Genomic DNA, 12371 nt, shown 5'->3' with positions numbered 1-12371 from the left:
AAGGCAGAGAGAAAGAAGGGAGGGAGAGAGAAGTGCAATTCTGTGAAATATTCATGCTTATTTACATAGCAGATATATGCAATTTAACTAAAGGTTGTATCATGTGTATGGGATTTTTTTTTTTCGTTTATGGGAAAAAATGTAAAAGTAAGAGTGAATATTTATTTTATAATTGCCGTGTATGAAGTCTATAAAATTGTGCATAAAGTATATAAAGTGCATTAATAGTAATAATAATGACAATGGTGACAACAATGTATGAGAGTATTTGAAATGTTATGATTCAGTAGACCTGACAACCATACTGCCCTGTCTCTTTTATACATCTTTTGAGTGCCAACCGTTTTTTTAAATATAGTTTGCTTTTATAATATATGAAAATTTAATGATCGCAGCAGAAGTAGGCACATTGATCTTGGGTGTTGCATTGTAGCTTAAAATATCTAAATGAGTTTGATTTTTTTCTTTTCTTTTTGATTTGTCGGAATTATATGGGAGAGAAAGTAATTTCAGAATGGTGTTGTAATCTTGATCCAATACTTTAGTAAAGTCTAGGAATGTGAAATGGTTGGACACATACCTATTTTTTTGTCTGAAAGCCTATTACATTAAGTAATTATATCATTTGCATATTTGTGACATTTTTGTAATTATATCTTTAGTTTCACTGAGTAGGTAATTTATAGGTATGTTAGCTGTGCATTTTTGTACAGCCATTTCTTGCACAAGGGTCCTTTAAAAGGTGTGTAGTTTATAGTTTTCCCAAATGTTAGGGTTTTGAAGGATTGGTGTGATGGACTTATGTTGCATGTGGTTGTGGTGCTTACATAGGTTACTTTGACATTATATGGGGAGAGTTATATAGGCAGAAGTTGAATAGATTCTCAGATTGTTTGTTGAACCATGGACATAGAAGGTCTTATTGAGGAAGAATTCTGAAAACTAGTAGGTCAGTGTTTTAGTATTTTGGATGTGCATGGAAGTAGGAGTATGTTGTGAAGAAAATGTATGATGAAGAAATAAAGTGTACACAATAAAAATTGTAGGAAGAATAAGATATATCTTATGAATGTTTAGTATTAATTTGATGTGTTCTGGTGAGTTATATATATGTGGAGAGAGTCGGGGGCGAAACAAATAGAAGCAAAATAGTTAGTCATGACTGAGCAGGCTCTGGTTATATATCTATATAACAATAAGTTCTGAGGTCTGATCTGGTGCTGAATCTTTGTGAGACTTTTTCATACCTGAAATGATATGTACTAATGTTGAGTAACCAAAATGAAGCTATCTGGTTTATTAAATTTTACAAATTAATTGATGAACTAAAGCTTGTTCAGTTGGTTGTAGATTCTGCTTGGAGCAATATATAATAATACAAATTGAAATGATTCCTAATAATTTCGAAAAACTTACAAAATATTTTTTTCATCTACTTTTAATTATTTTAACAATGTTTGAAAAATTATATATATATGTGTGTATGTATGTGTGTATATATGTGTGTGTGTGTGTGTGTGTGTATGTATATATATATATATATATATATATATATATATATATATATATATATATACATATATATATATATATATATATATATATATATATATATATATATATATATATATGAAGAAGGAGTAAGCAGTTACTAAGTACTGGAAGGAGTTATACATTAAATTTATTAGAAACTGAAACTTTACAGAATATTACTGAGAGTTTTGCATTTCTGATCTTCAGTGGGTTATGAGAAATGGAGTGTGAGAGGCATTTCACAGACATACAGTGGAGATATTTTGAATATCTTCGGATGTTTAGATCAAATAACATTGAATTAAAAGTATGTTCACCATATAACTGTTGTGTGCAAAATAGAGAGATGGGGAGAGAACTGCAAATATGTATACTGAAAATAATACAAATGTGCACAAAAAAAAAAGTCAAACAAAAAAAAAAGGTGGTGGTGGGGACCCCATGAGTATAAAAATTTCTGAATGTAAAAGCAAAAAATGAATATAGCAAAAAGGTAAAAGAAATGAAATAGAAATTATCAAGCTTAAAGGAAAGGAAAAAGAATTTTAAACTTATAAAAAGAAATGAATAGAAAAATACTTGTGTGCAAGAGAAATAACATGCAACGATAAGGACATGAGAATGAAATATTTAAAATCTTCAGTGTAAAGCAGCAAGGATGATAGCATAAGATGACATCCAAAGATGCAATTGTTCACAGAGACCTTAACTGTTTGGGTTAAATAATTAGAAAGCCTCAAGATCTTTCAATGCATGCAAATTTTAAACTCCTCACAAATTTAATTTGCAATGGAAGTTTGAACTGAAGGATTCACGAGTATATAATACTACATTGTCCTGCTCTAAAAATTAATTAAATTTTAAGCAAAGTTGGACTAGATTCTTTCAAAAATTGAATATATTTGACAAACTTGTGTTAATCTGATTGGAAATTGAAACTGTGCTATAGTTTAACTGCACCTTAAAGAATAACTTAATACTTTTGAAAGGCAAATTACCATTGAGACGACTGTTATTTGGAGAAATGTAATTACAGGTATGAAAAAAGACAATAGTTGCAGTTGGAAAGCCATTTTGAATTGAAGTAGTTAATTCAGCAAGCAAATTTTTTACAGCAACAATAGCCAGTTGTAACTGAGCTTCTGCTAGAGATCTTATGATATCTATGATTTGTCAGATGGAAAGAGAAGAGAAATTCAATTTAGGAATTCTCTGGTGATATTTTTTCTCGAGTTTAACCTAAAGATTATACCTTGGAATAGTTCATGGTCCATTCTCATACTTTGAGATAATGTGGCATGTTCATTAACACCTTTCAGTGAGGCTTTCTGCAGTAGTGGTTTTTTCAGATAAATTCTATAATTGTCTGCTAAATGGTTTTAAACAGTTTGATTTATCTCTAAACTATTTACTTTTTCATTGTCATCTTTTCACACTGTCTTCTCTCCATAATCTGAAGATTTTAAGTATCTACTATATATTTGTGAAAAGGGTAGACGTTGTCTCACAAGCAGTTGTGCAGGCAAAAGTGTTTGACCTGAAAATCTGCACACCTATGTTAAAAGTGCTGGGGAGTTTGCATGGCAACTTTGAGTTAGCTCAATTGAAAGGCGTGGCCTCTAGGGCAAAATTCCTCATCTTTAAAATGCGACTCAAGTAGATTTGAATGAAATTGGGTTATATTACTAGTTTTCTTTTATAATTATATTTTCATCCCATTCCCCTTGCATAGTTTAGTTGTCTTATTTTCCTTGACACATGTTAAATTTTCTAAATTCATTTTTAATTTCTTTTACCACCCTCCCTTTCTTTTTTAAAGTTACACTTTTTCTCTATATTCAGAAATTTATTTATATATATATATATATATATATATATATATGTATTATTTTTTATTATTCCTTACATATTTATACTGATTCTTTTCTTCCCTTATTCTTCTTTCCTCTAACTAGCAAATCCCCATTCCTGATTTTGTATACTATATTCATATGGTCAACTAATAAGCTTCTATTTCAATTGTATCCAATCAAAACATGTCAAAATATTCACACATTGGCCACTGTATGTCTTTCAACATCTATGCATTCCCCACCTTTTTTTTATTTTATAATGTTCCATTTGAAGATAGGAAATTAGAAATTTAAAATAATGACTAGTGAAGTTTCATTTCCAATATTTGTGAATCTTTCTTGTTTCAGTTTTATAAAATTAATATAAAGTAATTGATACTAATTCAGTTGAGCTAAATCAACACTAATTGCTTATTTTAATTATTCATTTACTTATTCAATGAATATTTCGTGCTTGTTCTTCTCCAAATATAGCTGCAAATAATAATAAATACTTTATATGAAGTAGAGTTTGAAGAATTCATACCTACAACTATACTTTATATTGTCATTATCTTATTTACTATAAGATCTTAGTTAAGAAAGATGCATTAAGCATTGTCATTTGTTGATGAAAATATAAATTAAACCAAAGAAAAAAAAGATTTAATTCTAAAGGATGAAAATCATATCCTCTAACTTTTTATATGAAGTTTGCAGCTCTATTTGATGAATGGTCTAAAGTGATGCTTTGTAGTATTGTGCTAACACGTTGGTGCTTTCAACTCCAGTTGTGTTGCTGTTTTTACTCTCTAGCTACATCACCTGTATGCTAATAGACGACGTAGGCATCCTGAGCATGGATTCTGGCCTATCTTTAAATTTCCTTCGGGGGTAAGTTTTGTATTTATGGTGTTATTTGTTATTTCTTTGCTTGCTCATTTTATATTGTTGTGCTATATTGTAATTGTTGCTAATGATTTATAACCGCTTCCTTTTAACAGTGTGCTCAATTAACCACTCTTAATAAATAAATGGTTGTTTTTGTTCTATTGAAACCTTGTAATCTTAGAACAGGATCTTTGAAGTAACATTTCTTAAAAGTATTGCAGTTCAAGAAATGCCATTAACTATTGGCAACAGGTAATTGCTTCAATAAAATGTGAGAGTGATGAACTTTTTAAATTTATATTAGCTTGTTCTAGGGAGCAGTTCATAACAAGTACAAATTTGTATGTTTGAGCAATACATTTTATTTAAATATTTAAAGATATTAGTAGAATGAAAAGACTTCTTCTAAGTGTAATTATAAATCAGTTTGATATTCAAAGATATATTTTTGCTTGTGCATTTAACTTGGGAAGGAAAATATGTAGAGACTGTATTACAGTGGGATGAGTTTATTAATGAAATAGAGCTTAGTAAATAATTGTTCTAAATGTTTAGTGCAAAAACTAAGTAAAAAATGGTGATCATATCTAATACCTAGTAAATAAATGTAAATTTAATTTATTTGAATATTATATTTATTGTTATATAACATTGATGTATTATAAATCCTCTTTGTATTCATTATCATGAAGGAGACGTGCAATACCTCTCTACTTCTACACTAAAGGACTGGGTGTCGTTTAGTTAATCAGGATCTTTAATCTGAAGTTCTGATGTGGCTTCATGATATTTCAGATCTTTCATTCAATTTCAGCTTCAGCTTTAATATATATCTTTCACTCTATTCTATTTTGTATTTATACATTTGATTAAAGAATTAGAATCTTTGCCATGTAAATAATTAAAAACCTGTTTTGTTGGCAGCCATGCACCACCATCATCACATTTTTACATTTGTTTCTTGCAATACATGCTGGATAAATGTTCATTCTTTTTCATTAGTTCTTCTATCTCTATGCATTTCCTTCTATACCTTTCTGGTCCATATTCTCTGTATATCATTAATCCTTTATCCATATGTCATTAAACCATTTGTAACCTGAATAGACCCTCTCCCCAAGTTTCAATTAATTGTAAAAACAAGAATTTAGATAGCATTCACACAACAACTCTAATACTTTCCTTTATTTGTGTATTAAATTAGTATTTGGAACTCAACAAATAAATTTTAAACAAAACAGATAAATTCAGTGGACTGTAAGAAGAATCACAACGTAATGCAATCTTGCAAATCCATTTTGGGATGTTTAATAGAAACCCACTGGATGTTTTCTTTTTCTGACATTGGCATACACTCATGTGACCATCAGTTATTTTTCTGCCTTGTGGAGGTCTGTCAAATTAGCAGGGTAATAATAACAGAATTTTACCTTCTTCTAATGGTAGTGTATTTGAGGAATAGCTTGCCCTCAATTGAGTTGCAGCATCTGCTCAGAGATACTGATGGCAGTATACTGATGGCAGTATGGCTTACAAATTGTTAGCATCTTTCAAAGTTGCTGTGTGCATGTGTATGTGTGTGTATATATATATATATATATATATATATATATATATATATATATATATGAATGAGAGAGTGCATGCACACTGACCATACCTGAATTTTCTATATATTAGGCCAAATGCCATCACCATTTATTACCTGGTCTAACAACTGAATGTAGCTCATTATCAGTTCAATTTATCTAAATCATTTTTATAATTGAAATAAATGAGTGGTTAAGTAATTCCAGCTGAATTGAGCTGGTTAGAAAGAAAATTATTTTGCCTTCTGAGTTTTTATACACCCCATAACTTTTTAGTTTTTAACTTATTTTTCTAATACCCAATCATAGCTATTTTTTCATGCAATCATTGTGGCATATTGTGTTTGCTCCCACAGTTTTTAAATCTCTGTAAGTATTAAAATATGAGTCAAAAACATGGTTTGGTATAGAAAAGATAAGTTCTGTCTCACATTATGCCCCAGTCCATGACACTTTACATCATTGTCTTTTTAACATACGTCAATTCCCAGCAGCAATGGCTAGCTATACCATCAGTTTTCCAACAGTTACTCACCCCCCCCTCATTTGTCAAGAATATATTTGCAGGAGAATATTCAACCTTTGTAGCCTTTTATTGTTTTTCACTGGGCAATAATTTATTTAGCTCATTGGTTTTAAATGCCCTCTGTACAATATCAGGAGGGATCTCACTTTAAAAATAGGTAATAACCGTTTTATCTGTGTGGTATTATTTTTATGTAGATATTAACAGAGCTTCAAAGTCAATGTTCTGTTCATGATAGTGAACTATAGAGATGACCACAAATCAGACTTGTGCTCCAGTTATTTGCTTCAGTTGCTGCAGATTGTAATAGCTTTTATATCTCCATTTTATTTATGGCAAAAACTACCCAAATCACCTCCAGGCTTGTAAAGGTCCCATAACTTGATCCTCCGCTATCTTTTCCTTGTATTTATATATTTTTTAATAAAGGTTAATTTTTGTAGTTATCTATTGGACAACTTCCAATAACTCAAGAAAGTTGTTGTTTGGAAGAGAAATTAATTTTCTTCTTTTCCTTTAGAAAAACAACTTCAGTCTGTTAGTGAATTAACTCTTTACTGTTGATATTATTTCAGAAAATAGATATATCTTAGTTAAAATCAATCAGTTTTCACCTATTTTGAAAATAGTGTAATTTTGACTGACTGCGACTAAAATTACTGCAGAGAACCTTTTAAAATGGATGAAAATATAGGAAATAGATGTAGAAGTTTGGAAAACAAAAAGTTGTAGGGCACATGGGACAGAGGGGAAACACAGCAATAATAGTGGATGGTTTCACATTTTTATTTGCTGAAATTTCATGTTATTGAGGTTTCCAGTTGATATTTAAATACAAATACATTAATAGACATTGTAAGATCGGTTTAAGGGCAGTGTCAGTTAAACACTGTTCTCTACACTTTTATTTTGCTCTCAGGAGTCATCTTCAGATATGGCTTGACTTATCACATATATTGTTTCCTCCATTAAATTACATTCATATTGCCAATCAGTTGTACTGTGATAGAAGTGCCTACTTGGCTACATGAAAATATGTATTCATAATGTTTCAGATAGTATGGAACAAGGACCTTCTGTTTGACAATTGAACAAGCAGACCTATATATCTTTATTTCTGTTTGGTTGTACCCATATTGGGCGATTGGAATCTATGTTGCATAGCTGACCCTAAATGTTTAACTGTTTTCTATTTTCTGAAATGTTGTCGGGGCAACTTTTATCATTGACTTTAGTGAGGTTCACCTCCATTTTTTTTTCTTTGCTTCATGGTACTTATTTCTCCTGTAGTTCTGAGATTGATTCTAACAGAAACCATATGGGCACCAAGTTCTAATAGAATTTCAGTCATAGTTTAACTGAGAAAGAAAGCTGAACAGTATTTTAGAGAATATCTATTGCGTCTTTAAAAAACTATTTACTTTAATGTATAACTTGAAAACTTCATTTCATATTTCTTCACTGTTCATAATATAAATAAGAACCATTTCAAAAATACTTTTACAACTTTAAAAAAAAAAAAATCTGAGATAATTTTTTGGTATAATTTTAATTTCAGCTATGTCAGTCTACTATAAAGGGTTTAAAATATAACTTATTATTTTAATGAATTGAATTTGCAACGTAATTTAGTTCTATTAAATGTTAATTGGTTCCTAAATAAAACTAGGGGTATATTTTTTTACCATACAAATCAGATCATCATTTGATAGCTCTGTTTTTTAAAATATAATTTCAGGGGAGTCCAAGAAGTAGTAATAATAATCTTATGGGAAGATCACAATTGCCATTTGAAAGAGTAAGTTTGTGTGTTGTGTGTACATTCCTTGCTAGTACATACATTATTATTTAATTTATTTTTTTAACGTGCAATGATAATATTAAATAATTTTACAAGAAGTATGTAAAGTAAAAGATGCAAACAAAAAACACTGGCCCACCCAATTGTCCAAGTTATTTGTTAAAAAAAATATTTTTTTTACATTTTTTTTTTTGCTGCTATAGACCTTCACATGAAGTCAACACTAGAGGAACCTTAAAATTTGTGCTTCCTCATTGTAATATATTTAGTATAGTTACTGATAATTAGGTGGTTTGAGACTGTAAATAGAGCTATCTGTTACTGCATGCAATTTTTTTCTTTCTTTTTTTTTTTGATATGCCAGTGGTCTGCTGAAAAGAAAAAAAATAAAGAATGCAATATAGAAGTGTCCGTGAATGCACACACACATATATATCTTTCTCTCTCCCTTTCTATATATACACACACTCACGCGTGCGTGTGTATTCAGTTTTTGTATTTGTGGTCACATTTCACTTACACACACACACACACACATACAGTCTTTCTCAGTATTGTGTGCACAATGCGTTTTTTTCTCATTGGTTTGATCTTGGGGAGGGGGCTGTGCTCATGCCCTCACAGACCCTCTAACACTAGTGAGATCAATGTTGTTAACATTCTCCTTCAACATTTTAAAAGTGAAATACATCACAAGGTTCTTATATTTGTTTGATTACAGAGCTACCTAAAGGTAAAAAATGAAATGCATAGAGTAGTTTCTATATTGCTATATTCACTGGTGTCTATATCTGTATATTTGTGATAATTTCATCATGCATCTGTGTCTTTATTGGTACCAGGTCTGCTTTCAAATGAGATGTGGTATTCTAAAATAGTTTTTTGTCCCCAGATTACATTATATTTAAATAATCAGTCCTTGTATTAATGTAGTTTCATCAACTATATTAAATAATCACATTATGTGGCAGTGCATATAACACTGTAAGTGCTAGTAGATGTAATTTTTTTTTTAAAAAGCCCCCCCCCCCCCAGTAAACTGAAGTAAAATTTCACTTGTTCCATACATCATTCCCTTTCTATTCACATCAGTCCATATAATTACATTGTGTGTGCATGCATGCGCATGCACATGCATTTGTCAATGAAGATTCTTTGGTTTTAATAAGTATTCAGTTGTTTGATTCAGTTAGCATGTAAGTGGTTGGATATTCTACTGACCTGTCTACTCTCAGCCTGACAAAATGTGTGACAATGTTGGCATTTTGATTTTTTTGGTAGAGTTCAGCAAATTATCACATAATGTCTGTATACCTAATTTCATTCAACTGGCTTAAGATGATTTGAGGCTATCATAAAAGACATTTGCCTAAGATAATGCACAATGCAGTTGAATCTAGCACTATAAATGTGAAGCATTTAAAAAAAAACTATTTGACTATGTTGCATCCACATGTATCTATATCTGTATGCATGCAAAAACAAAAAAAATGTTTTCCTAAATGAGTAAGAGCATCATGTCTCATTCACAATGTTCCACTTTTGGAAATGTTTCTATGGTCAGATGCCTTTTCTCATGCCAACTTTACAGAAATGTACTGGGTGCATTTTAATATGGGACTGTATGAGAGAGGCTATCATATTCTAGAACAGGCTAAAGGGTTTTCTTAACCCTATGTCATCTCTTCTTTGCTCTGTACAGGGTGCATTTTACCACACCACCATCAATAATGAAGTTGGCTTGTGTCCAGGAAGGCTAAAAGAAGGGTGGGTGACTGAAAAGAGTGATAATAACATGGGAGAAATAGTGGATAAGTGTGAAGGTGACTAGTGAGTAACTGATAGAACTAGAGGGAGGTTATCAAAGAGGTGAGTTTGGTAAATAGAAATATATTGAGCAATAGTCCCAAAATTAGTTACATACTTCGCAGCTTTCAACTCAACCAGCATGTTAACATTTGTTATGATATGATTGCATGCATAAGCAGGCCTTCTCTAGCACTGTGTGCCACCAATCATTGTATTCTTTTGTTATCTCCTTCATGAGGCTCAATTCAGACCTCAATTCATTTGTGTTTTATCATTTATGTACACACATACATTATATATCCAGCAAATCTTGCTTGCTTCATTTTTGCCTAGTCTATAGAAACTCTCTACATTGTAAAGCTGTGTTTTGCTATCTTGCAACATCACAGTTCATACGCAGACAGCACACCATCTGCCATTCAGTAAAAGCGAAACCCTATGTTGCCAATAGAGGTAATAGGTCCCTAAACTTTTTACTTTGCATTCTTATTCTTGCTGATATATTCTCAGAGCACACACTCCCACTGTTAATTAGACATCTCAGTATGTAAAATGTTCAGTGAACTTTCTGAGCATTTGAGGGAATCTATTTATGCTCTTATTGTTTACTCTTTAGCATTAGCTAACTCTGTCAAATGTAAAGTTTATTCATTACCTCCACCTTAGCAAAGGCGGAGGTATTGTTTTCAGTCGTGTTTCTTTGATTATTTGTTTGTCCATCCATGGACAAGATATCTCAAGAAGCACTGGATGGATTCAGATAAAACTTTCAGGGTTGTTTGGCCTCGTGACTGGCATGAACTGATTAGATTTTGGGATTGATCCGGTACCAGACAAGGATTCTGGATTATTTTTTATGTTTTCTTTACATGCATATGTAAAGTTTCACATAGTTCTCTTGTACATGCACACACATACACACATATTTTCAGTGTTGATCATTACCATCCCATTTCCATTGTACACACACACACACAAACATACCTTTCTTTTACACACACACACATATACTCACACTTCAAATCCTTTTATCACACCTTCCTTATTCATTTATCACCTTTTCCTTTCTCATTCATATGATGCTGTCTTTGCTATTTATCTCCTCTACCTTCACCTCTCACTCTATTTTATTTATATATAAAAAGACAATGCTCATTATTATATTAGGAGATTATTCATACATTTTAACACTCTACAGTATACTTACACAATTCTATACATTGATCTAAAACAACAAGATTATTTAAGGAAGATCGGAATTTAAGAGAAGAGAAAACCAAACGGCCTCATGATATTCATTGAAGGATTTTATTTCAGATATTCTCATTTTAAAAATCATCTCTGGTTAATCATTGAGAGGACGTTGGTGTTGCGTTGACAGAAGTTTGCACTATCTGTGTGCTTCTGTTCACATTGTTTTTGAATTAATCACCTATTATCTCATAACTTCAATGTTTTGATGATATGATTGTTTATTTTTAGAACAACAGTATAGGATAGGTGTGAGAGGCTGGATCTAGATAGTTTGAGCATAAAATGTAAAATATTTGGGTCAGATATTGCTGGTTTAAAGGTGCACTTACTGCATATTGAGCCTATCTTCTCCATTAGCTTACCTGTGATCCCACTGCACTTTTTGTGTAACCATAGTTTACATTAGGTACATCATAAGGAAAGTCTGTGTACTCCTGTGTTGTATATTGAGCCAGGCCATTTCCTTGATGATAGCAGAGTCCTATCTTCTCTTCTGTTTTTTAAAAGTTAAGTTTTAGCTAATTTCAGTTTGATACCTCTTAACCAGGTTTTGCCTCCACATTCAAAACCCTAAATCTACTACAGTTTCAGCTATAAGAACTTACAATAAATAGAAGACTGTGAACTGAGCCTTGATGGCTCTCTAACTGTATACTAAATTTGTCTTTAAAATTATTGTGAACACACCTTCTTGACTGTACCTCTGTACATAGCTTGAATGGCTCATAAAAGCACTCATCAGACACAGAGTATGGAACTTGGTCAGAGACTCTATTCTAGTTCTATCTTCTTTTTCCTCCCTCCCTCCCTCCCTCCCTTCCTTCCTTCATTCATTCCTTCCTTCATTCATTCCTTCATTCATTCCTTCATTCATTCATTCATTCATTCATTCATTCCACACACTGAATAACTTCAGAGTAGACAGGTCCTTTAAACACTGACTTGAGAAGGACATAACTACCTACCTAGAGCTGGTGTCATGAAAAAATGCATCCAGTTCACACTGTAAATTGGTTGGTGGATGTGTGGAGGCCTCGTTGGGTTGGGAGGATCTTATAGATTTGTTTCGTTGAGAACATGAGAATTTCTCTAGTGCTGGTGCAAAAAAAAAAAAAAAAAAACCCACTTGTTACTCT

General features: G+C 31.6%; 1 protein-coding gene across 1 annotated transcript in view; it reads left to right on the top strand.

Annotated features, from left to right (window-relative positions):
- LOC118762453 overlaps positions 1-12371 on the top strand; it is a 127406-nt gene that overhangs the window by 15666 nt on the left and 99369 nt on the right. Inside the window, exons 2-3 of the mRNA XM_036501000.1 lie at positions 4182-4259; positions 8110-8169. Of these exons, the coding sequence (XP_036356893.1) occupies positions 4182-4259; positions 8110-8169 (138 nt within the window). The remainder of the gene's footprint in view (positions 1-4181; positions 4260-8109; positions 8170-12371) is intronic.

This window comes from Octopus sinensis, linkage group LG3 (assembly GCF_006345805.1).
Source record: "Octopus sinensis linkage group LG3, ASM634580v1, whole genome shotgun sequence".
NCBI lineage: Eukaryota > Metazoa > Mollusca > Cephalopoda > Octopoda > Octopodidae > Octopus > Octopus sinensis.
Note: the sequence above shows the minus strand (reverse complement) of the source record. Positions and strands in the feature narration are given on the sequence as shown.